This window comes from Mustela nigripes, chromosome 7 (genome assembly GCF_022355385.1).
Source record: "Mustela nigripes isolate SB6536 chromosome 7, MUSNIG.SB6536, whole genome shotgun sequence".
Classification (NCBI taxonomy): domain Eukaryota; kingdom Metazoa; phylum Chordata; class Mammalia; order Carnivora; family Mustelidae; genus Mustela; species Mustela nigripes.
Window position 1 is genome coordinate 107,308,754 of NC_081563.1, and position 24,456 is coordinate 107,333,209.

General features: G+C 40.5%; 1 protein-coding gene across 1 annotated transcript in view; it reads left to right on the forward strand.

Annotated features, from left to right (window-relative positions):
- HAO1 (hydroxyacid oxidase 1) overlaps window positions 1-24,456 on the forward strand; it is a 49,468-nt gene that overhangs the window by 8,430 nt on the left and 16,582 nt on the right. Inside the window, exons 3-4 of the mRNA XM_059407912.1 lie at window positions 14,705-14,960; window positions 22,920-23,095. Of these exons, the coding sequence (XP_059263895.1) occupies window positions 14,705-14,960; window positions 22,920-23,095 (432 nt within the window). The remainder of the gene's footprint in view (window positions 1-14,704; window positions 14,961-22,919; window positions 23,096-24,456) is intronic.

A 24,456-nucleotide genomic window follows, 5' to 3' on the forward strand; every position in this document is an offset into this window, starting at 1 on the left:
TGTTGCAGTACCATTTTTAAAAAGAGGTTACAAACCATGGTAAGGCCCTAAAATACATTTATTTATTAAGGCAAAGAATGCAGACTACATTTTATATGTGTTTATTGATGAGTGATGGGATTACTCTTGACTTTCTATTCTTCTTCTTCTGGGTCCATATTTAGAAATTTCCCTTTGAACTATTTTGTAAGATAGGAACAATAAAAACTAAGCAAAAGATGGATAAGGGACCATGAGGAGAATGGCAGTGAGGGAGAGGAAATAAAAGAAGAAAATAAACAGAGCTCACTTGGTTCGACAACAACCACGAATCCTGGAGATTCCAAATATATGTATATATCTCTTTATGTGATACCTGACAAGTGTCCCTATGTTCATTCTGTGGGCAAAGAGCTAGAGCTCCAGAGAAGGCAGTTTTCTTGATGAGTAAATGACAGGACTTACTCTCCACCTCCCTTGTGATGGTTTCAAGGTCAGAGCTCCCTATTTTTGGTGGGGATGGGATGAAAGAAAAATGAGAAGAAAACTCATTTAGAAACATTAATTTGCTGGGCGCCTGGGTGGCTCAGTGGGTTAAAGCCTCTGCCTTCAGCTCAGGTCATGATCCCAGGACCCCGGGATAGAGCCCTGCATCAGGCTCTCTGCTCAGCAGGAAGCCTGCTTGCCTTCCTCTCTCTCTGCCTGCCTCTCTGCCTACTTGTGATCTCTGTCAAATAAAAAAGAAAAGAAAGAAAGAAACACTAATTTGATGGCCTAGATAGGACTATTTTGTGCAACATTATTTCCTCGTAGTACTAAGCAGGGGGCATTCTTAAGTAAGTACTTATTGGAGTCTTTCTTTAGATTAATTTATCAAACACTTACAAAGCAAATATTATGTTCCAGGTGCTATTCTAAGCACCGTATTACAAATATTAAAACACTGAATCCTCGGGGCAGCCCAAGGAAGCAGTACTATAGTAAGCCCATTTGACACACGGGAAACTCAAGGCACCCAGCAGATGAATAACTTGCCCGGGATCCCACAACTCATATGTGACAGAAGCAGAATTCAGACCTGGGCAATCTGGCTCCAGAATCTTTGCTCCTAACCATCTTGTGCTGCTTTCCATTTCCAGAAAATCCCATACATGTCATGAGGGGAAGCCCATTTATCTGTCAGTTACAGTCCCCTAAAAGTAATTGATTTGTTGCTGTAGGTGCATGCAAAGCAGCCCTGATACTCCCCCTAACCCCCACAGGAGAGCTGGATACAGGATCAGTATTGGGACAGGGTTGAACAGTAAGAACGCAGAGGGTGTGATGACCCTGAGGACACAGAGGAACTGGTGATGGAAGGTCGCACACAATGTCCTTAAGGATCTGAGACTGGATCAGGTTCCTGTGAGGGCGTTATATCCAAACTCGTGGTAGAAACCTCCTTTAAGGATTTCAACATTCCTTAAGTTTTTTTCTATGGTCCAATTACCATGGGTGGATGGATGGTCTATTTAATGTTTAGATTAACCCTGAAAGCTGATGGTGATCAGTCCATGACCCGCCTTGGTTGGTATATTTTGGTTGTGGGATGGATATGTTCTTTGGAAGGAAAGAAGGCATGTGTGCCAGGAACAGATGCTGTTGGTGCTCAGGATATATCCCTCTGTTACTTATGATTTCTATCAGAACCTGCAGATTTTTGCCTGACACTTTCTCTTGCAATAGGAGCAGACAAATAGGAAGGTTAGGCATTACGTGGCCATTAACATACCTTTTGTTGACTGCCTTCCCCTCCCTCTCTCACTTTTCAACTCACCTTGTGATTATTTCTAAATAAAATACTTGTACTCCTATCTTTGTGTCATTGTTGGCTTCTGGAAGAATGGAAACCAATGTGAGGGCCGCTCAAATCCCCAGGAAATGGTCAGGCTTGAATAATTAGAATGGGTATCCAGAAAGTTCTGGAAGTTGCCACAGTACCACAATCTTACCCTCTCAGTTGGCTCTCCAGACTTCACAGAACCTGGCTTCAAGGGTCTTTTGGACTTTTTCTTTCCCCACCACTTGGGGGCCTGTTCCCAGTGTGAACTGGGCTCGAGAAGAGAGCTTTTTTCTTACACGGCTTTGTGGTTGAAGAGTGACTAATGGAACTACTCTTTCTTCATTCTCAAAATGGCTGTAAATGTAAGGTTGCCAAATAAAATATGGAGCCAATTACATGTGAATTTCAGGTAAACAACAAATCCTTTGTAGCTGGGTCATCCTATGTGTTTATTTACTATATCTGGCAAACTTAGTTGAATAAGAACTCTTACTTCTAGGTGGTCCTTTGAGAATCACATGAGAATAATGCTGGGAAAAGCTTCCCCAAATGGGGTGCACTTTTTATTTGGCCCCAGGGTCCCCCAAATTTCTTCCACATATTAAAAAAAACCGACTTTCAGAAAAGTACACTCTATTTGCACTTTAACGGTTGTGAAAGTCGCCCTTTTCACTTTGCTAAAGGTATTTTTGTTTTAAGCTTTAATGCAGGGACCTCAAAAATGGCTTTGAGGGTCAGACTGGTAACATAAATATCCAGAGAGAGATGAAGTTAAGAAAACAACAGTGCAGGCTCAGTGGTGGAGACGGTGGCGGGGCGGGGGGGGGGGGGGGTGATTGCAGGTTCCCCGGAAGGGGGCAGCTGCATTTCAGTGCTAGCTAACTACCACCCGCCGAGGGAATGAGGATGTGGGGATCGCCAGATATCCCAACATTTCAAGAGAAGCCAGAAGCCTTGATTTTTATGTGTAATCTCCTGGTATTTAAATGTTGGCAAATAAATCAAAAATTCTCTAAAACACTGTTTGAGGCAATAACGTGTGGGCCAAAGCAAATACTTTTGTGGGCTACAAGTGTCCCCTGGGCTGTCAGGCTGGGACACCTGATTTATGTGGAAATTCACCACTAACTAGTTTCGCTTCTGTGGCAGGTCATTTTCACTCTCTAGGAGGATTACGTTTCCTCACTGATAAAGTCAGCTGCTTAAGCATGATCAGTGTTTGCTTACCATGTCCCAAGGAGGTCAGGGCTCTCGGGAAAGTTAGGTGCGTCACTGAGCACAGAGGTGCTCCTGTGGTGTGCTGGGGTTCGACAGGACAGATAGGATGGTTCTTTTTTTTTTTTTTTAAAGATTTTTATTTTATTTATTTGACAGAGAGAGATCACAGGTAGGCAGAGAGGCTGGCAGAGAGAGAGAGAGAGGGAAGCAGGCTCCCTGCCGAGCAGAGAGCCCGATGCGGGACTCGATCCCAGGACCCTGAGATCATGACCTGAACTGAAGGCAGCGGCTTAACCCACTGAGCCACCCAGGCGCCCCAGGATGGTTCTTTAAAGAAAGGATTCTGCTAATGAAGGCAAGCACGAAGATCAAATCTCCACTATAAGAAAACGTCAGAAACCAAAACAGGGAAATTCCCAAAAGGAAGATGATCTTAATTGTTTTTTGGCGGGGGGGGGGGGGGGGGATGGTGGTGGTGGTCAGGGTATAAATAAATGATTCTGCCCCCATTTAAGATTCCGTTAAATGAGAAAGCATTCAAGGTAGACAACTGCCCTTCTGAGAGCCCACCCTTTCCTCTATCCCCTGCCTTCCATGCCAGCCCCAGAGAGCGTAGATGGTGGAATGAGCATTTGTACGCCTTTGATTTTCATTTCTCATAGCTGCATGCTGGGGATAGAGGAAAACCAGCAGCCATATTTATTGCTGGATCTTGCTGAAAATACAAATAGATGTTTGAGAGATGCCACGCAAATTAACTGTTGTGAACAATGATGATAGCCCATTTAGTTGGCTATCAATGTGTGCCAGGCAATTTGCATTCATTAATTCATCTATGTCTTACTGATCGTAAAATGTGAGTCCAAAGCCCTAAGGATCTTTTTCCAATTCCTGTGCTTGTGGAAACTGAGGCTTGCAGAGGATAAATACTTTCTTCTGGGTTATTAATCACTTGTGCAGTGCTGCTTCTAAGATCCTGGTCAGGGACTGATATTTCCAAGTATCATTAACTGCAGCAAGAACCCTAAGGCAATTCTATGTTATAGTCTTGGAATATTAACTGCAAACATTCTGTGTTTTTACAGTTTTATCCCTTAGTTTTGAGAGGATGGAAAAGCCACAGAATATGAAACTCATTAGGAAATACGAGCCTTGAGCAAAATTCAGAAGCATTAAATAAAAAGGCTTGAATTTTAAACAAAAATTAGAACTCCTAAAAGTTAGGGTGCCTCGGTGACTCAGTCACTTAAGCCTCTGACTCTTGATTTTAGATCAGTTCATGATCTTGGGGTCATGGGATTGAGCCCCCATCAAGCCCTATGTTGGGCTCTGTGCTCAGCTGGGAGTCTGCTTGAGATTCTCTCTCCCTCCCCTACTCCCCTTCCCCGCTTGTGCTCTCTTTTTCTCTCTAAAATAAATAAATCTTAAAAAAAAATAACAAAAACAATTCCTAAAATTCTTTTAAGATGAAAAGAAACTGGGGGTCTGGGTGTCTCAGTCGGTTAGGCATCTGCCTTCCACTCAGGTCATGATCCCAGGGTCCTGGGGTGGAGTCCTTCCTCAGGCTCCCTGCTCAGTGGGGAATCTGCTTCTCCCTCTGTCTCTCTTCCCAGCTTGTTCTCTCTCTCTATAGCAAAAATGAATAAATAAAATCTTTAAAAAAACGATGGAAACTAACAGAGAAGCACTGAGTGGAGAGCAGTTTGCCATGCACTGTGTTATGAATAAGACATTTATTGCACTAGATGATTTAGTTAACGTTTTAATAATTGACAACTCTTATAATATTTACAAAGCCATACAAATGTCTCTACTTATAATGGTGCATCCATTTGAAACCTTATTGGATTTTTTTTTTTGTTAAGTTTTATTCTTCTTATGAGCTTCCAGGATGACCACAGAATCATGTCTCCACATACTCCGCGTAGTAAAGGAAATATCAATGATATGCATAAACCCTTGTGCCATGTAAAGCAGATAGTCTCCTGAGGCGAGATTTCCATCTCACAAGAGAAATAAAGCATCTCTGACTTCTCAAAGAGTAAATAAAATGCTTAATAGACCACGGAGGCTTTTAGGACATGATCATGGAACTCTCTCCAGTGTTAGGCACTGTGGCTGTAATGAAATTAAATTTCAGCCTTCATGGAATGATAGGAAAAATCAAGAGGAAGGAGAGGAGAAGGAGAGGAGATTGTTAATTCATCCCTTTGCTTCTGGCTGTTATGTGCGCAAGTGCCACATGAGGGAGTGCCGGGACCTCAAATACAGAAAAACTAAAACCCGCCTAACGCGTTCCAGGAATGCTCAGCATATTAGCAAATTCTTAGTAAACTGTCAAAAAAAAAAAAAAAAAAAAAAGATTTTAAAAGAAATTCCTGCCCCTGGATGCAATTAGAGGCTACCACACAGGATTTGATGGGCCATAAAACCATTAAATCTAAACACGTTCTTTTTGAGCCTAAAAGGCCAGAACATTCCAAAGTGAAGTTTTGGGACTCAGCTGTGACTTGACCACCTATTAAGCTGCAGGTGGAACAGATTGCAGAGTAACACAAAGAGCCATACAGACCCCAAAGCACTGAATTAGGGTGTAGGTGAGAGCTTTAGCTGTTGAATTTTCTGGATTTTCCGAGATTAAGTGATCGACCTTAACATTGAGTGAAAGACCATTCAGCAAGAAAAATTGTCATTTCCTTTGCTCCAGACCCAAATGATGTATTTTTGAAGGCTTTATTGATTTATATATTTATGTGTTGTACTAGGTGACCGAGTAGGTATACATTTCAGCATACCGATGAGGAAAATATCCCCATTATTCTCAATTTTACCTAAACCCAGGAAAAGCAGGAGATTTACTTTAAATGAAACTTTTACTTTTTCTGAAATGAGTGCCTTTTATGCACCAGATGCTGGACTTTACATTCCTATCATTAATCCTCACAAAAGATCTGTGAGGTAATTATCATTTATCATTCTCCTCATTTGACAATGGAAGACAAGGGCGCCCTTGACCAAAGTCTAGGGCTGGTCCATGATCAAGATGGGGTGTGAACCAAGATACATTTCACTCCAGAGTCTGATTCAGTTATTTGTCTTCATCCATTATTTTAGCCATTTTTACTGAGAAAAAATAAAACAAAATTAAGGAGGAAAAAGAAGAAAGGACAGTTCACTGAAACTTTGTCCAAATTACATCATTAAATATTTGGCAGGGAATACCTCTTGGTTTCATTGTAGTAAAAAAAAGAATCGATTCTCACCTTTGTTTTCGACCTATTTCAGCTCAACTTTATGTTTTGGACATATTTTTCCAGCAATTAAAATTCAGTAGACACACCCTCTGCATACACAATTCACACACAGTACATATGCATACACACACACATACACATACACATATACATATATACACATACACATATATTAAAGGATTATGGACCTTCTTTGTATATATGCATAGATAAATATAAAGATGGGCCATTTATATCCAGAAAAATTTCGAAAAAAAATGGTAGATTCAGTGTTGAAATCACTTTGCGCTAAGACCAACTTCATCAATCAAAAACAACTAGTAAAAAAGTAGGCTCTTACTACATTGAAGACCAGCACTGAATGGTACAATTTCTAGTATCTCACACCAGAATTTAAGCTCCTGGGGCAATTTTCTGGAGAGCATGAGATTTCTCCTTCTCCAGTGATTAGTGTGCCTGATGACATTAAAGCATGACAGTGAGAAGTCAGAGACTCCCTGTGGTGTCCTGACACCCAGACTGTTACACTTTGCGAGGTTGATTGAGGTCAAGGGCGAGCTTGATCTTCCTCGAACCCGTCATAATAGGCATCTGACTCTGGTGTGGTCTCCATGCGATCCTGCCAGTTATGCCAGGACCTGACAACTTAATAAGATGACAGAATAATAACCTGGGGATCATTACAGTAAAACTGATGTTTAATTCTAACCCAGAGTTCTGTCCCAGAAACAAAGCAGATGCTAGAAAGGGAGGACACAGATGTCATGAGGACTGTTTCTTGCAGATCTTTCCATACAATCAAAAACAGCTCTCCAAGGGAGTGGCTGTGAGATCCCTCAAGGTTAAACTGCTCCTGATTCAGACAATGGGCCATCCTGAAAGCACTGGAAAGATGAACTCCGGTTTCCTTGCCTTTCTTGGCAGTGTTGAGATTGCTTCGGTTCTTTAAATCATAAATTAAGATTTGTTTGACCACATCTAAGTATTTCACACAAAATTATAGTGGAAATTTCACATTATTTTTCCAAGTAATTGCAAGAGTAATTTTAGACACGCAGACAATAACATTCACTGCCTCTTTCGTAAGCCTGTGAATGGCAGTTCCTGTGCGAAGAAAGGATGACACAGCCGGTGGATGTTAGAGTGCCTGTTCATGCAAACACCCTAGTGGGTCAGATGCTGAGTTTTGAACCACACAACTACTTGGTACTTTGTCATTGCATATTTTCCCCATTGCACAATGACTTCCTGTGCAGAGGACAGAATGCATTTTCTCCACAAAATTTTCAGCACAGCTGTCTTGGTGACTAAGTTTTGCAGGAGCTTTGTAAACAAATGCACCTAAAAATAACTTTAGACGCTTTCATCATGTTACCCCTTTTTCCTTTAAACACACAATTTCGGAAATTTAACTCACCTTTCCTATAAAAGAGAACTATTTTCAAAGAAATAATTTGGGCTCCAGTACCACATTGCTTAATCGTTCTGCTCTAATCTGGGAATATGATTTGATCTACACGAATTAATGCTTCAAATAATAGACATTTTACTTCCACTGATAAGCCACGAATTTTTATTTTCCTCTGTTGTGGTGGTTGTGGTAGCTGTGGATGAGTATCATTCTAGGTGTATGATCCTTCTCCCTCTTGTCAAGCCTGGCATGATAAACTTCAGTTTTATTTGGTGATACATCTCCTTTATATGTGTGAGAATGTTGGGCTGGACGTTAAAACATTTGGAAGCAGTAAATCATGCTGCCTCAGCCTTGAGAAACTTCTGTCTCATCTTCTGCCATTTTACTTTTATTTTGTTGTTTATTTTTTCTTCTAACTTAAACTCTAGGAAGCTGGGCAAATTCTAGATAAGCAAGGTTATAAAACACATCTGTTAATGGTGAAATGTGCCTAGGGGCTGGCTGTTACGATAATGTGATTTAATTCCTTGACTTTAAAACGAGCAAGGGATGATGCATGAGAAAATGTGGCACATTGACCACACCCTCCTCCGAGGGACACCAGTGCAGAGGACAGACAGATGCCATGGCAGAAGGCGGCTGGCACTGGCAAGCTGGGAGCCAGTCGCTCCCGACCCTGCCATTCCTGGTCAGTTTCCTCTAAGGTCCTGGTTTTAGAGTACAAGAACTTGGGCAAGCAGTCTGAGTGTCCCCTACAGTTTAAGTTCACAGTCGTTTCCTGTCTTCTCTCCTGTACATCCAGACTACCTAGATCAGAAATAAATGTTTCCATTAAGACTTGATGGAAAATGAGACGCTGCCAACATCTAGAGGCGTGATGGCCTTCCTTAGCGATTTCTTAGCGGATTCTGCCCATTACTGCTGTTTCGCAAAGCTATTGACCTGTTCTAGCCCAGCTGAATCATTGTACACTAGAGGTCAGGATTTGTATCCACTGCAGAGGTGGTTGCTTTTATATCTGAGATGACTTGATGTCAACCTCAGTGGTTGATAACAGTTTCCATAGCATACAAAATTGAATTAACTCTACTGAATGGCAGTTTGGGGAGGCAGAACCACACTGGATCTGATGCCAGATTATTGCAGACCCTTGTAGACCCTACCTAGACCATGTGATTTAACGCTAATAAAAAACTTTGTTGTGGGTGCATCCCAAGATAGTTTTGATTCTGTTAAACAGAATGCACCAGTATTTTCCATACTAGCCCATAGTCCATTCTGGGGTGTGTGGGAGGGACAGTATTGTGGGTAATAGTAAACAATAATATTAAACTCATTTATTTCTGTATTATTATACTCGGAGTTTTATTGCAAATAAAGTAGAGAAACAACAACAACAACAAAAAGTAGTGAGAATTTTAAAATTTTTCTCCCAGGTATTATTGTTGATGGCTGACTAAGCAAATGTTGATAGCCCCTCAGATCTGCTCTGCAGACCCTCCTTGGAAATCTGCAGACAGATAAGGGGTAGAAGTAGGAGGTAGGGAAAGGCATGTTTTGGTTGCACCTCTTAGATATTTGCTGTTGTCTTCTCCCTGGCTTTTCAAAGGAATGTATACCCAGGAATGCAGGAATTATCTCCTTTGATATTCTTTTCCTGTATCAGCCCTCTGACAGAGTTCCTTGGCCTGGAGAAGATTCCTCTCCATTTTGAGAGCTTTCTTGCTTAAGGTAGTGAGCATTTGATGCTATCTCTACAAAGAGGAATGGGTGTCTTGATCAAAACCAATGCAGGGAAAAGCTGGGTATAGAGAAGATTATGAGGAATGATAAGAAACCCAGGTCCTTGGCAAAATTCTGAATTTATAAGACTATCTAGGACTTCTTCCAAATGGCGTTAGGCATTTTCCAACTTACCTCTTTACAATTATGTGGTTTCAGAATTTACACGGAAAACGTTCACAAACCTTGCCTCAGTGGACTGTCCAGCTAGGAAATGGACAAGAGAGCAGCTGTGGTTATAGATATTTTGCAGATAAAATGTGCCTCATAGATGACAAGGCTGGGACAGTAGCTCAAACCTTCTGACTCTCGATCCATTATATCGCGTTATCTTTTCAAGGATGTATATTATCACCTGTTATCATTTCTAGGGCTTTAATGTCCACAACCTTACTTGTGTCTCTTTCAGTGATATGTGTGTACATGTATCTCATCTGCATTTTTTATAGCGATGGCATAATGTATGACTGGTGTCCCTAAATAAAGAAGAAAAAAAAAGTCTGAATACACCTAGAACACTAAAAGTTTAAGAGTTTTGTTTTAAAGATTATTTATTTATTTATTTATTTAAGAGAGTCCAGAGGGAAAGGAAGCAGCAGACTCCCCACTGAGCTGGGAGCCCACTGCCAGGGCTTGATCCCAGGACCCTGAGATCAACACCTGAGCTGAACGCAGACACAAAACTGACTGGGCAATCGGGGCATCTCTTAGGTGTTTATTTTTGAAAATATAGCTTAGGGATGATAAAAGAGGGAGGGAGTGAAAATAAGAAAATAGAGTTTTGGGATGTCCTAGGGGATCAGTGTTTACTTGATGGTGCTGGATACTTTATCTCTAGAATAAGCTGATTATAATGAAAGCCAAGATTTTTAGAATTTGATTGATGTTAGGGGCAAGAAACTGGGCCTTGTCTTCACTACCTCAGATGGGATCCCCCTTTTGCTAAGAGTTGTGAAAAGACAGCACGCACCAGAGTCTTAATGTTACACCATGCAAGTAGACCACTGTCCCTTTAAAATGAAATCTGACAGTTGCTGCTTTTGAGAGTTGGAGGTCAGTTTCATTGTGAAAAAAGAATAGGGAGAGAAAAGGGACTTCAGAAGCATTTGTGCTTTCAAGCACTAGAGTAGGATGACTCTACTTAGAGTTTCTTAACAAAGTCTAACTATGCCAAGTCATTTATAAAATTAAAATCTTGCAAGTTTTGTCCCCAAAAGAGTAATGTGAGCTAGAAGGGTATTCTGTTTATTTCTCAGGCAAAAATGACATTTGAAATATTTAGCGATCATTACAACAAAGAATTGAACCAATTAGAAGAGATGATCAGATGCTCATTTCTAGTGTTCTAACAGCATCCTGAATGCCCCCCCCCCCCAGCTCTGTCAGGCATTAACTTTCAAATTCCTGGCCAGTAGGGGGTGGGCAGGGATTCCTTGAGGAGAGAAGGAAGTGATGCCACATTGAAGGGACTTAAGAAGGATGGTCATTTACTTCAGAGCTATGGCTATTTACCGATTGGAATGGAAGTGTGTCAGTATTTTAACAGACAAATTTGGATCATCTCTTTGAATGGTCCTTATAAAATCCCAGCGTCCCTCATTTCATTCTGACAGAAAGCTGTGTTGAAAATCATGACTGTAATTCCTCAATAATTTGCCTTTCTTACAGCACATAATCACAAGTGAAGGGGATCACAGATCCAAGGAGCCTCAAGCCTTCTAAGTTTTGCTCCCTTTCTCTCCTGGAAATAATACCTTAGCCTCAACTCAGACTATGTCAGCACAGACTCTGATATGCTCCTTCCATCCAGGAGACTCTCTTGGAGTAAATTCGTTAGATCACCAAGCATTTATTAAATGCCTACCACTGGTGGCATTGGTAACTCAGACTTTTGAAGGTCTTTGACTCAAATTTTCAGCCCCATATGATTTAATCATTGAACAATAAACCTTGAGCACCAATAACATGAGCAACCATTAGTACCAGAGCCAGGAGATTCAGGAAGTAGAGGCCATGAGCTGGCCTTGATTTTCTCTGGACATGTCTACCCAGAGGAAGTGGGCAAAATGATTGTGAAGGTTGACACCTCCTGCAAGAATGATAGCTTAAGGATTTTAGTGGTCTTTGTGGAGTGTCTGTAGGTGTTTCTCTTGATTACAAGGAGATCCTTTTTTTCTTTTTTTTTAATTTATTTTGACAGAAAGAGAGAGATCACAAGTAGACAGAGAGGCAGGCAGAGGGGAGGAGGAAGCAGTCTCTCGGCCAAGCAGGGAGCCCTATGCAGGTCTCCATCCCAGGACTCTGAGATCATGATCTGAGCTGAAGGCAGAGGCTTAACCCACTGAGCCACCCAGGTACCCCACAAGATCTTTTTGAGCATTTTTGATCCTTCTTGACAGAACAGCTGTTCATCTACATGGTGTGTCCTAACATTTGGTGGTCCTCTTGGTTGAACCCCTTTGTGTAGCCACACCCTGTACAGGTGATACGTAGCAGGTCCTACCCATTGGTTTGCCTTCCCAGAGTTATTGGTATAATGGCATCCTTGAGGGATGTGGCAAACCTACTACCTTTGGGTGTCATGGCCCTGAAAGACTGAGGAGTGCATTTATCTATGCTTCATACCAGGGAGTCTGGTGGGCATCTGAACATTCCAGAAAGATCACTTGCCTTGGAGGAGTGGTCAGGCATGCTGGGTTTTCATTCCACTCAGTTTTCCATCTCTGTGGGAACTTACGTCACATCCTCTTCAGGACATGTTTTCTTTATGATAAATTGATGGTTAGGGGATCCTGACCCAATCAGTGTTCCTTCCAAACAGTAGTAGATGACCTGGAGTTATTGTCCCTGATTTAAGTCTTAATGAAAATCGGGCAATGGTCTAGATGTTCATATGTGTTATTATTGAATAAAATATTATTTAATAAAAATTTATTATTTAATAAAATAAATAAAATTGTTTAATAAAATTTAATTTGGGTTTTTATTATTTTTAAAATATTATTTTATTTTATTTTATTTATTTGAGAATGAGAGAGAGCATAAACAGGGAGCAGGGTCAGAGGGAGAGGGAGAAGCAGTCTCTCTGCTGAGCAGGGAGCCCAATGCAGGACTCGGTCCCAGGACCTTGGGACCATATCCAGAACCAAAGGCAAATGCCCAACCAACTGAGCCACCCAGTGTCCCCAAATACAGGTTTTTAGGCATGATTTTGCAACTCATGAATCTCTTGAGAGAATTCTCAAAGGCCCACTCAGAGGGGACAGATTAGTGATCCCTGGACAAGATCATCTCTGGTTTGTGTCTTCTTTATCTGAACTGTCACCTGAACAACAGGGATATTTTCTAATATATCTTAAAAGGCATAGGTGAAGTCACATTTATCAAAAACAAATCCATTTTATTACCATGTGAACTTAGAAATTTACTATAAAGTGAAACCACTACTATTGAAATTTCAAATCGTGGTATGGGGACTGGCTGCATCAGTCCCCCCCAGAAACTGGGTGGAAAGGCAAATTCTCAGGGTGCGTCTCAGACTAAATCAGAAATTCTGGGGGGATGTTTGCACACTGTTTTTTCACAAGTGCTCCTGGCTTAGTCCCCTAAAGCCTGAGAAGCATGGAAGTATCTTAGCTTCTCAATGTAGTGTCTTGAACAGTACATCACTGTATTCTCAACATCACCCAGTGAGGGTCACTTGGACAACTGGTTTTAATTCCATTTGATATATGTCAGGCACACAGCTAAGTTGAATGACTCAGGGTCATATAATCCGTTTTATATATTTATTATTGTCTCTTGCCATATTTGGTATTTGACATATAAACATTGTATCAGTTCATCCTCCATTAAAGCTGACCCCAATTTTACTGCCTTTCACCTATTTTTAGTGAAAAGCCTATCACCCTTGTTCTTTCAAGTTCTCTAAGACATTCGGGTAGGTGAGTTTATTAAATTAATTATTTTTCACTTTCACTGAGCTCATTTTTTGATATCTTGCACAAAAAGTTCCCCACAGTGAGGACACTGCTGTCTATTTGGAATGTTTAGCATATGTATTTTATAAAATTTTAAAATGCAACAGAAATGATAGAATGCACCTGGAACAAAATTTTTAAAGATAACGTTTAATTTTAAACATTAAAAAGGAAGAAAAAAATCAAACTCACTGTAATTCTCTGACTAATCATTAGCAATCAGTTTGTTTAGGTTTATATACCAAGCATCATTGTTGTACAAATGTGGAATTATGCTGTAGGTGTCATTTTGTAGACTTTGGTTTTTTAAAATATATCTTGAAAATCTTTCTGTGTCCACCAATAATATTATTCTTTTATAACTGTAATAGTCGGAAACAGAGTATGTACGTGTACAGAGAGAGAGAGAGAGAGAGAGAAAGAGAGGTGAGGGTGGGGGGATTGATTTGGGGAAGTGGTTCATGCAGGGACTGGCAAGTCCTAAATCTAAAGAGTAGGGGCGCCTGGGTGGCTCAGTCGGTTGGGCGTCTGCCTTCAGCTCCAGTCATGATCCCAGGATCCTGGGATCAAATCCCCACATCACTTCTCCCTCTGTCTGCCACTCTCCCTGCTTGTGCTCTCTCCCTTTCTCTTTCTCTGACAAATCAACAAATTAAATCTTTTAAAAAAAAATCTAAAGGATAAGCTGGCAGGTTGGAGACCTAGGGAAGAGCTGATATGGTTTGAGTCTGAAGGGAATCTGCTTACTAATCCTCAGGGAAGACCCTCAGTTGGTTGAATGAGTCCTATTCACATTACAAAGAGCAATCTGCCTTACTCAAAACCTACTTATTTAGATGTTAATCTCTTTTATAGAATACCTTCAGAACAATAACCTGCATATTCCAGCAAATTTTGGGAACAATTGCCTAGGCAAGTTGATGCACAAAATTAATGATCACAAAAGTAATATCTTTAATGGGTGTGTTTCTTTCATTTTATATATGAATTAAAGTGTATGCAATCCCCTAAATCTGGAGATTCAGGTTGTTCCAATTTTTTCATACTTACACACAGCAGGTCTTCATCTATTTGGCTCATTTTTGTCTCCCAGATCAATGCAGAGTGTAGAAGGAATGTAAATTTCCAACTTTTTAAAGAATTAACTTCTTACTGCCTAATTGCCCTTGTAGATGTCTCTGCCCCTTGAATTACAACCTGAAGGCTTTGGAGTGGGGGAAATGCCAGGCTTGTCTTCATCTTTTTTCTTCCACAGCCTGCAGGTCACTGGGAACTGGAATGATGCTGAGTTCCTGGTCCACCTCCTCAATTGAAGAAGTGGCAGATGCCAGTCCTGAGGCCCTTCGCTGGCTACAACTTTACATCTACAAGGACCGGGAGGTCACCAAGCAGCTAGTGCAGCGGGCGGAGCGGAAGGGCTACAAGGCCATATTTTTGACAGTGGACACTCCTTATCTGGGGAACCGCTTTGACGATGTGCGTAATAGGTTTAAGCTGCCACCTCAACTCAGGTAACTATGGGTCTCTGATCACTGGGCCCCTGAGCTGGTCTTCTAATTCTCTTCCCTCTTGTCATGTACCAGCTCCAAAGGGATTTTCCCCCCAGTTTCCACATGGGTGCCATAGGGAATTAGACCTTCACAAAACATGGGTCCGGAAGTATGGTTGGCAGGGATCTTGCTGAGGAATGATAGGCTCTGGGTTCTAGAGGTAAGTGCATTTCTTTGCCTGTTGAAATCAAAGAGCCACCACAATTATTTTTAATTGTATTTGGAACAACCGTGTCTAGGAAGATTTAAAAAAACTAAAAGAATGGAGACAAAAAAAAGCCACATATTTGATCCCCTATCTCCTACTTCTTTCAGCAATATTCCGCTTTCACCATGGTTCATCCATGGGTCAGAATTCATTCATTCACTCATTCACTCACTTATCTTGGTGTATCTAATAATGCCAAATGGAACTGTGATGCTTTTGTCAGGTCATTAAGCCTGTACATTAACAAGGAATTGTCCTTTTTCCTGTAATATTTTAAGACTAGAATTATCTTGTGTCAAAACTAGGAACTCATGGAGTTTACTGAGAAAGACCTTCACTTCCCTATTTTTTTCGCCTCTCTTTTTGTCTTCCCCCAGGTCCCCTCAAAAAAAAAAAAACAAAAAAACCCTTTTGAGTTTTTTCATATCAGTATTTGACTAATAACTTTCAGGGATAAAACTATTTGAATAAGAGTCAAGATCTTAGTTTTAATGAAGGACATTCTGATGACGGGATTTCAAAGCATCCATCAGAATGTGTGAAATGATAAAGGTTACCTTCCTTGGATCCTGGATCTCATTTTACAAAGGGCCATTGCTTACTCTGTCTATATAAAAAAAGATCCAAAAGATTTCAAAACCAAATCAGCATTCCATAGAAGGGAAAGAAGGTGGTTAGAAAGTAGGAATTCCACAGATATTATAGAATGACATGTATTTCAACCACCGCATAAGTCCATATACAGTCTTATCTGAGTATCATAGATTGACGATATGCTCTGTGGTGTATACACCTGCTTGAGTATAAACTATTGTGCATGAAATCTTGCCCTTGAACCATATATAAATTAGCCGTGAGAGGCGACCTCTGGGATACTTCCAGGTGGGTTTTGGATATTATTTGTGTATATGGTACCTTAAGTAACCCAATGACAAAAGAGAAAGCACTCTCCTTGACAGAGCTGTCAATCACCCCGTTCCATGATCCCAGACACTGGGTTACCCAAACACTCTTGTCTTTCTCAGAGAAGAGGAGCATAAACAAAAGTCCTGACATATTCCTACTTCTTGCCAAATTCACCAGAACTAGATGGCTTCAAATTTCCCTAATATGAAATCTGTATTCACCTTATTTCTCTACTTTGGTAACTTACTTATTAAACTTTCTAAAATAATTAGTTTCTCACTATTCACACTTCTGACAGGAAACATTCCTCATGATTTCCCCTTTGGACATTAGAAAGAGAATTTGCTATTCCTTTTCCTCCTCTCCCTACTACGGCTACTGACAACAACAATAACAAAGAATATGGTAGGGTTTTTTTTTTTTTTTTTTTTTGTGGCTTAAAAAGCACTTTCTTGTTCTGGATAACAAAACGTGTTTCACGGTGGTATCTACTCAGACAGGGGAGATGACACGGTTGTTAATGAATTCTAGCTCATATCACTTGCTTCTCCGGTGCCAGGTCACTCAGTCAGGAGCTGGAAGGTTGGTCTGCTTTTTCCCCCTTTTCCTTTGCTCCTGGGCTCCAGCCCAGATGACGAGAAGGACCATGAGACAAAGACCCTTTTCAGCTGTCGATGTGCTCAGGAGTGGCCATGACTCCCCAGCTTGTCACATCTCCCATCTGAAGATGATCAAATAATGAGCAAACATCCAGGTTACGGGGAACACAGGAAACACCCCACGGCCTGGTGCCCCGGGCCCCTGGAGTGCACAGTGGCCCTGTTTGTCCTTGTGGGCTTCAGGGCAGGCCAGTGCCCTCTGGTCCCCTCCTCAGCAGCCCATATTCAGCAGCCGAGAGCAGAGAGCACTAATGGGAGACCCAGGCTTCCGCTTGAGGCGGCATACAACCAAAAAGCTCATGCGTTACAGCCTGATATGAAATCAGGTTTTTTTCCGCAACTGACCTGACTCATAGAAGGTGAAGCCGGGCTTTTCAGAAGTGAGGTTTGGCAGGCGGGAGAGGCAGGAAATCCAGAGAAGAATGAGTCTGTGAAGCCGTGGCTCCTTCCAGCCCTAGCTACTTCCTCTGCCTGGAAGGAGGGGGGCGGGGAGGGGGGCGAAGTGGGGGAGGGTCCTGACTCTCAGCGTCCGGGACCAGCCAGAGTTCAGGAGTTCGGTAGTGTCTGCTTGGTCTATATGCAAAACACATGTATGTGTGCATTATGAATGGCACAGAGGTTCCTGTAACTGAGGGGGAGTAAGGGGAATTCTCATCTGCTCTTGCAAGAAGCAAGGAATGAGGCTGGTTCCCGAGACTGCTTTTCTCAGACTTTGAGGGAAGGGCCTTTTTCCTCTCTCTCACTACCCCAGGGAGATGGTTCATTTACCCTGGGTAAAGATTTGGGTCCTTCGTGGAGTACCAGGGCAGCTGAAAGGGGAAAAAAGACATTTCCAGTCATTGACTAAGATAAATCACTAAGGTAAATCACGACACCTGCCCTTTCAGTGATCAGGTGATCATGGCACTATAAGCCCTGAAATGATTCATTAATCATGACAGCCAGAACAGATCATGCAGAAAAAGATAGGATGGACATTGTCTTCCCAGGGTTCTGGTGATAAAAGTGGCCTGTGGAGCTTTCCATGAACAGGCACCCTCACTTCCATCCACTCTTCCCAGCTGCATGGGCTGGTCTATTGTCCTTTCAACAGGTCAGGCTTGCTGGTGTCCAAGAGCCTCAGAACTGACTCCTCCCTCTGCCTTTCATGCCTTTCCTCCAATCCATGCACAACTGACTTCCTCCCTTCCTTTACGCTTTGACATCAAGGATGGATCTACATGTCTCTCTAAGGGGAAACCAATGTGAGTGGTAGAGATCAGAATAGAGATACAATATGGGTGGGGACCCTGGGCAGGGGCTCCGGGGAGAGAAAGGTTTGTGAAGGAGAACTGGGTACATGGGCCAACAGCCTCTAAATTGTTTGGTTTAGGAAAACATTCACAATATAACTGTGTTAAACAAAATAGTGACCTCCCAAAGACATTTAGGTCCTAATCCCTGGAACCGATGAATATGTTATTTTACATGGCAAAACTGGCTTTGCGTGTGATTAAGTTAAGGGCCTTGAGATGGGAAGATTGTCCTGGATTATCCCAGTAGGCTTAATGTAATTAAAAGGGTCCTTAGACAAGGGAAGCAGGAGTGTCAAGAGCCAGAGGAGATATGATGATGGAAGCAGAAGTTGGAGGGATATTATCAGGAGTCAGGGCATGTAGGAAAAGGCAAGCTGGAAAAGGCAAGGAAATGGATTTTCCCCTAGAGCCTGTGGAAGGAAAAAGAGTTTCAACACCCTGAGCTTAATCCAGGGAGATACATTTCGTACTTTTGACCTCCAGAACTGTAGTATAATAAATCTGTATCATTTTAAAGCCCTCATCTGTGTCATTTTAAAGGTTGTGGTCATTTGTTATAGTGGAAACAGGAAACAAATAAAGTCACAATGTTCCTCTAATTTCCTTTACAAGGTAGCTTCTCAATGAGAGCTGGTCTGATTATGATATTTAAATGTTCAAATTCAGCCTTTACCAGTTCACATCCTCCTGTTCTGCTCTAGTTTTTTTTCTTTATTTTATATAACCCTTACGTTCTAACATGTTCCATAGTTATTTATATTTATTGTTTATTTTCTGTCTCCCCCTGCTAGAATGTCAACCCTAGGTGGCCAGGTTATTATTTTTTTTTATTGTTTTGCCTACCGGTATATCCTAACAATCCCAAACACTGGCGCATAGTAGGTGCTCAAGAAGTAATGTTGAATCAATCGATAAAAATGTACCAGATCATGTGAAATTTATCCAATAAAACATGACTGCTAAAACATTAATCAAGATTTTGAGCTCAAACTTAAAATCCATGCCCTGACCATTTCTTCTAATAGTCCAGCACATTGAGGAAGAAATTAGCAGGGCTATGTGCTCAATATAAGTGTTTCCTAATCAGCATTAAAGACTAGTGGCCCATGCACCAATTTCTGTACGTATTATGAATCTCTCTCTCATATTGTGTTGATGTCATGGGCTCTACTGGTTAATGTTTTATATTTTCTTTCACATTATGGAGATGCATAGCTTTGTCTTTAATGTCTTCTCATCCATACTTAGAGCAAATAACATATATTTGTCAATAATATTATCATTAGAGTTACCATTCGTTATTCAATGATGTTTCACTTTCTTTAGTAGTTGTTACTATTCTTATGAGGCTAACTTGACTAAAAGTTAAAATAATTTCTATATAGATTAAAAAGTATATTTGGGAGCCATTCAGGGCACAATGAGTCCCTTACAAAGCCAGTTCTTTTCCTTGCCTTTGGGTCATGAAACAGCTCAGGATTTGGAGCATTAAGTTCCAAGTCATTGTGTTAATATTTTGATGTTGCTCTTTTCCTTCCCCAAGAAATGGAATACTTCGGTTATCAACAGCTACTTTACGTGTTTCTTGTGTAGGTGTCATAATTCGCATAAAAATAGTATTCATGGAGGTTTCCTTCAGAAGCCCTGGTAAAACACTCCATCATGGGTCTCTGTCAAGATATCTGAAAACTTTCTCTTGGTTTCTGGCTTTGAACGACGTTTTAGAGTAACAACAAGGCTTCATTGTGCACTGAAATTTCTGTAAGGCAACATTCATTCAAGTGTTGATCTGCATTTCACCATCCAAGAATAACAACAGTTATTTATATAATTTTATCCATGTTTCTGTTTTTTCCTATCCATTTCGCCCCTCCACCCCGCCCCTGCTGAAACACTGTAGCTTGTTTGGGATGGGGGTGGGGTGCTATGCAGAGTATATACACATACAGATGTTTTTCTTCCCCCTGCCACCAGTCTTGCTATGAGATAGACAGACCGAACCTTTTTCTTATTCACAATATTATTTAAAAGTTTGGAATTTAATATCACTTAATACCATTTCTAGGTAATAGAATAGGTCTTCATAATAAGAATGTGTTTATTGACCAAAAGCGTACTGTAATTCAAATTAAGACAACCACAGAATACCAAAGGCTGTGATAAAATGTACAACCCTAAATGGTTTGATAAAAAGAAATGCCCAAATATTTCAGCTAAAATCCAAACCAAAGCTCCATAAGTGGGTGGGGACCAGTATGACTTTCATGAAATTAGAATTTTCTTAGAATTATCTTTAATGGCCACACGAGTCAATGAAACTATAGGACAAACTCTTCAATCCTTATTGAGAAAACTTTGCAAATGACTTGAGTAGAATTTGGTGGGAAGTGAATTTTCATGCCCTTATGATAATATATGCCACTTGAGGTACACAAACAGCTATTCCAGCTGAAAGTATGTTAAAAACACTAAACCTAGTTTGTATTAAAATAAGTCTTTTAAAAAATAAAAATAATGTGCTTATGTACTTCTAGGTTTATGTAAAAATTGTTATAATCATTGCTCCAAAATCCTTTATATGTTCAAAGGCAGAGCTAGTAGAAGCAAAGAAAGAGCTATGACTAAGCCAGAGATTAATATACAGCTGTACTTTTACCCAAATTGGGGATTGGCTAGCAGGGTAATTTATAATGTGCAGAGAAGAAAGGTGAATCCAGGTCACTGTCATCATTCAAAGACAGCCTTTCAGAGAAATGAAGTTTGCAATTGGATTTGGGTTTCTAAGCAGCTAAGTCACAAGAGTGATGCCATTGTGTATCTAGATGGTCATCCATTCAGTTAGAGATCTGAGGTGCAAGCAGAAAAAAAACTTTGTCCCTAGTTCAAGGAACTGCCAAAATATAGTCAGGATATCAGGATATTAAGCCAAGAGAAAAGATTTCAGATGTAGAGTGAGCCAGTAGTAGAGTCTTAGAAATTGTGGTCTAAGTTGGGTCAACAAAATTAGAGGGAAAAGCAGCAACTCAGTGTGGTTGTGTCTCAGTTTGGGTTCCCCTAGATGGAAATTATGTACCAGTGATTTAAATGCAAGTAGTTCCTTTGGAAGATGAAGGGAATACTGGCAGAGAAGTGGGAAAATGGCGCAAAGAAGAAAGGCAGCAAACAGTAAGCATGTTACCAAGACAGCTTCAGTTGCAGGCAACTGAACCTTAATCCTGATGGGAAATCCTGGAGATGATGTACAGCCTGTCTCAGAGTTAGCCCTCTTGGGATGAGGGAGCTGGGGTATTTATATGCCAAAATCTTTGACACTTCAAGTCTGTTGTGCGGGGGATTACTCAGGCTCCAGGAGCAGGAGAAAGTCACATATTATAGATTCTCCAGAGAAACAGAAACAGTAGGGTACACACAAACACACACATATTTTGAGAGATTGGCTCATGCAATTATGGAGTCTGAGAAGTCCCCAAATCTTCTGTCTATAAGCTAGAGTCCCAGGAAAATAGTGGTGTAGTTCCAGTCTAAACCCTAAGGTCTGAGAACCATGGGAACCAATGATTTAAGTCCTAGTCTGAGTCTGAAGGCAAGAACCAGAGGATGATAGTGTAAGTTCAGGTCTAAATCTGAAGGCTTAACAACCAGTAGGTTCAATGTCCAAGGTCAGGAGATGATGGATGCCCCAGCTTAAGCACATGGAACAAATTTGTCCTTCCTCCACTTTTTCTTCTTATATTCAGGATCTGAATAGATTGGATGAAGCCCACCCACAAAAATGAGGACTATCATCTTTACTCAGTCTACCAATTAAATCTCATCCAGAAATATCCTCACAGACACACCCAGAAATAATGTTTTATTAGCTATCTAGGCATCCTTTAGTCCAATCAAGTTGGTACATAAATTAACAGTCATATCATAGGCAAAGAGATGAAGATCTTAGTAATTGGATAGCTCAAGCCCTGATCAGGATTGTCTGAAAGATCGGGAAGTTTGAGTCAGCAGGCAGACAGCCTCAGAGAAAACAACCTAAATGGAGGAGGGAAAAGCAACAGATAACAACTCATCCCTGACAAACACTTCCCACTTCTCCCTGTGCCCACCACCACCATAACAGGAGGGCAGGAGAAAGAGTCTATAGTCACAGCAGACTGAAGGTATTAACTGATGTTACCGCAGGTCCAATCTCCTCTAGAATTTTGTGTAAGGACATTGAAAAGTTTCCTGAAGTCAAAAGCAATCACCAAGGTGCAGATGAGATCAGAGCAGAGTGAATGGAATTAAAAGTCCAGAGATCCAGGTTGGAGCTTAAACGCTGGTTTCTTATGTAGGGACACCTTGCTCTGCACTTCTGTTTTTATTTTCTATATAAAATGGGAATCATAAAGTATCAATTTTATTTTCTGAAAGTTTTCTTAAAAATTGTGATAATATTGGTTTATGAAAGTCCTTTGTAAACTGTAATGTAACATGCAAATATCTGTTGTTATAATGAATATGCATTCCTGGCTTGAAATAGCATCAAATCTATTGTCTATATTCATAGATTGGCTTAAAAAGGTAGAGATGTTGGAATTTGCCCATATATTTCTCCCTGAAACTGATTTATTCTATATAAACATAGCTTAAGACATACAATAAACTTTAAGTGACCAACTAAGTCTACTTGATTGTCACAATTAGCCTGGAATCTTACATGAGAACATGGGAAATAAGAACGCAACCAATCTACAGATGGTTGAGGAACATCTAATTGATTTGAAAAAGGTGATGTTTCATTTTTCTTTGAATGAGTCATTGTAAAATTATCTCTAACTTTGAGAATTTTCTGATTTTATGTATCTGTTTATTTCAGAATGAAAAATTTTGAAACCAATGATTTAGCATTTTCTCCTAAGGAAAATTTTGGAGACAACAGTGGACTTGCTACATATGTCACTAAATCAATAGACCCATCTATCAGCTGGGAGGATATTAAATGGCTGAGGGGGCTGACATCTCTCCCAATTGTTGCAAAAGGCATTTTGAGAGGTTTGTATATTTCTCATACTGATCTTATGATTCTTTGTAGCTACATGATTGTGACATGTTTAAGAGAAAATAATCAGGAACAATTAACATGGAAATCTAAGGAGACATTCCACCTCTCAACTCTCGCTATTGATTTTAGTGAGTAAATAGTTCTTCATTCTTAGGTAAAACCGAAGAGCTGGGCTTTCATGAAGTAAGAAGTTACCTTCATGGTAACATGGGATGCAGCTGCCTTATCTTGGAGCCATCACGAAATCACAGAGCTTGGCAAGATATGGAAAAAAATATTTTGAGTTCTTTGCTTTGTCTGAAAGCTTCCACAAGCTGCTCTCAGATCAAGAAGAAATCCAAGGATGATATTATGACAACCAGACCTGTTTTAAGAGCCTTTTCTATTTTTCTCCTGTCCCCTGCAGGTACCAATGACTAGGACTGCTTTTTTTTTTTTTAAAGATTTTATTTATTTATTTGGCACACAAAGAGAGAGAGAGAGAGAGAGATCACAAGTAGGCAGAGAGGCAGACGGAGAGAGATGGGGAGAGCCCTTTGCGGGGTTGGATCCCAGGACCCTGAGATCATGACCTGAGCTGAAGGCAGAGGCTTAACCCACTGAGCCATCCAGGTGCCCCTAGGACTGATTTTTGAGGGTGGGAAATCCCATATCACCTCCCCATAAAGAATGGTTGATTATGACATTAAAATCCTCAAATATCAAGTCATGGGTATTAAGAAACTTGACTGCTTCCCCAGCATCCATATGTATTCAAATCCCATGGGGAAGTACCAATGGCTTCAATAATTTGGAGTATAAATGTATTTACCCTAAAAAAAAAAGTGTTTTCTTGCCTTTGAAAACATTTTTTAGTTGATATATAGAAAACTTCATTTATTATTTTAAATGTAACTGTTTAAGGAAGTGGCTCTGAGATGAGAGATTCTGTTAACTTATCTCAGGGTCAACAACTTTTAATCAAAACATTTCATCAGTTTTATTTGAATATGTGAGTCACATGGCTCCTATTTATAAAGCGGTAGGCATGCTACAGGTTTTATCTATTTAATCCTAAAGTATGCAGAAATGAAGTAATAGAAGTAAAAGAATGGGACCAGCAAAGCTTTTAAGTAGTGGAGATATGTTTAAATCCAGAGCTGTCTTAATCTTTGCCGTTAAAAAATATTGTTACATTCTTCCCTGTTGTTCATTGTTCTAGTTCAAAATTTCTGTGAATTATACTTCAAAGAGTGGATCTTGGTGTTAGAGCCACCTTTAAACAGTTTCACTTGCTTGACTAGTATCCATATTGTCATCCGTGATTGTTAGTGTGACTTCCTGTGTCTACCTTCAACTGTAGATACTAAAG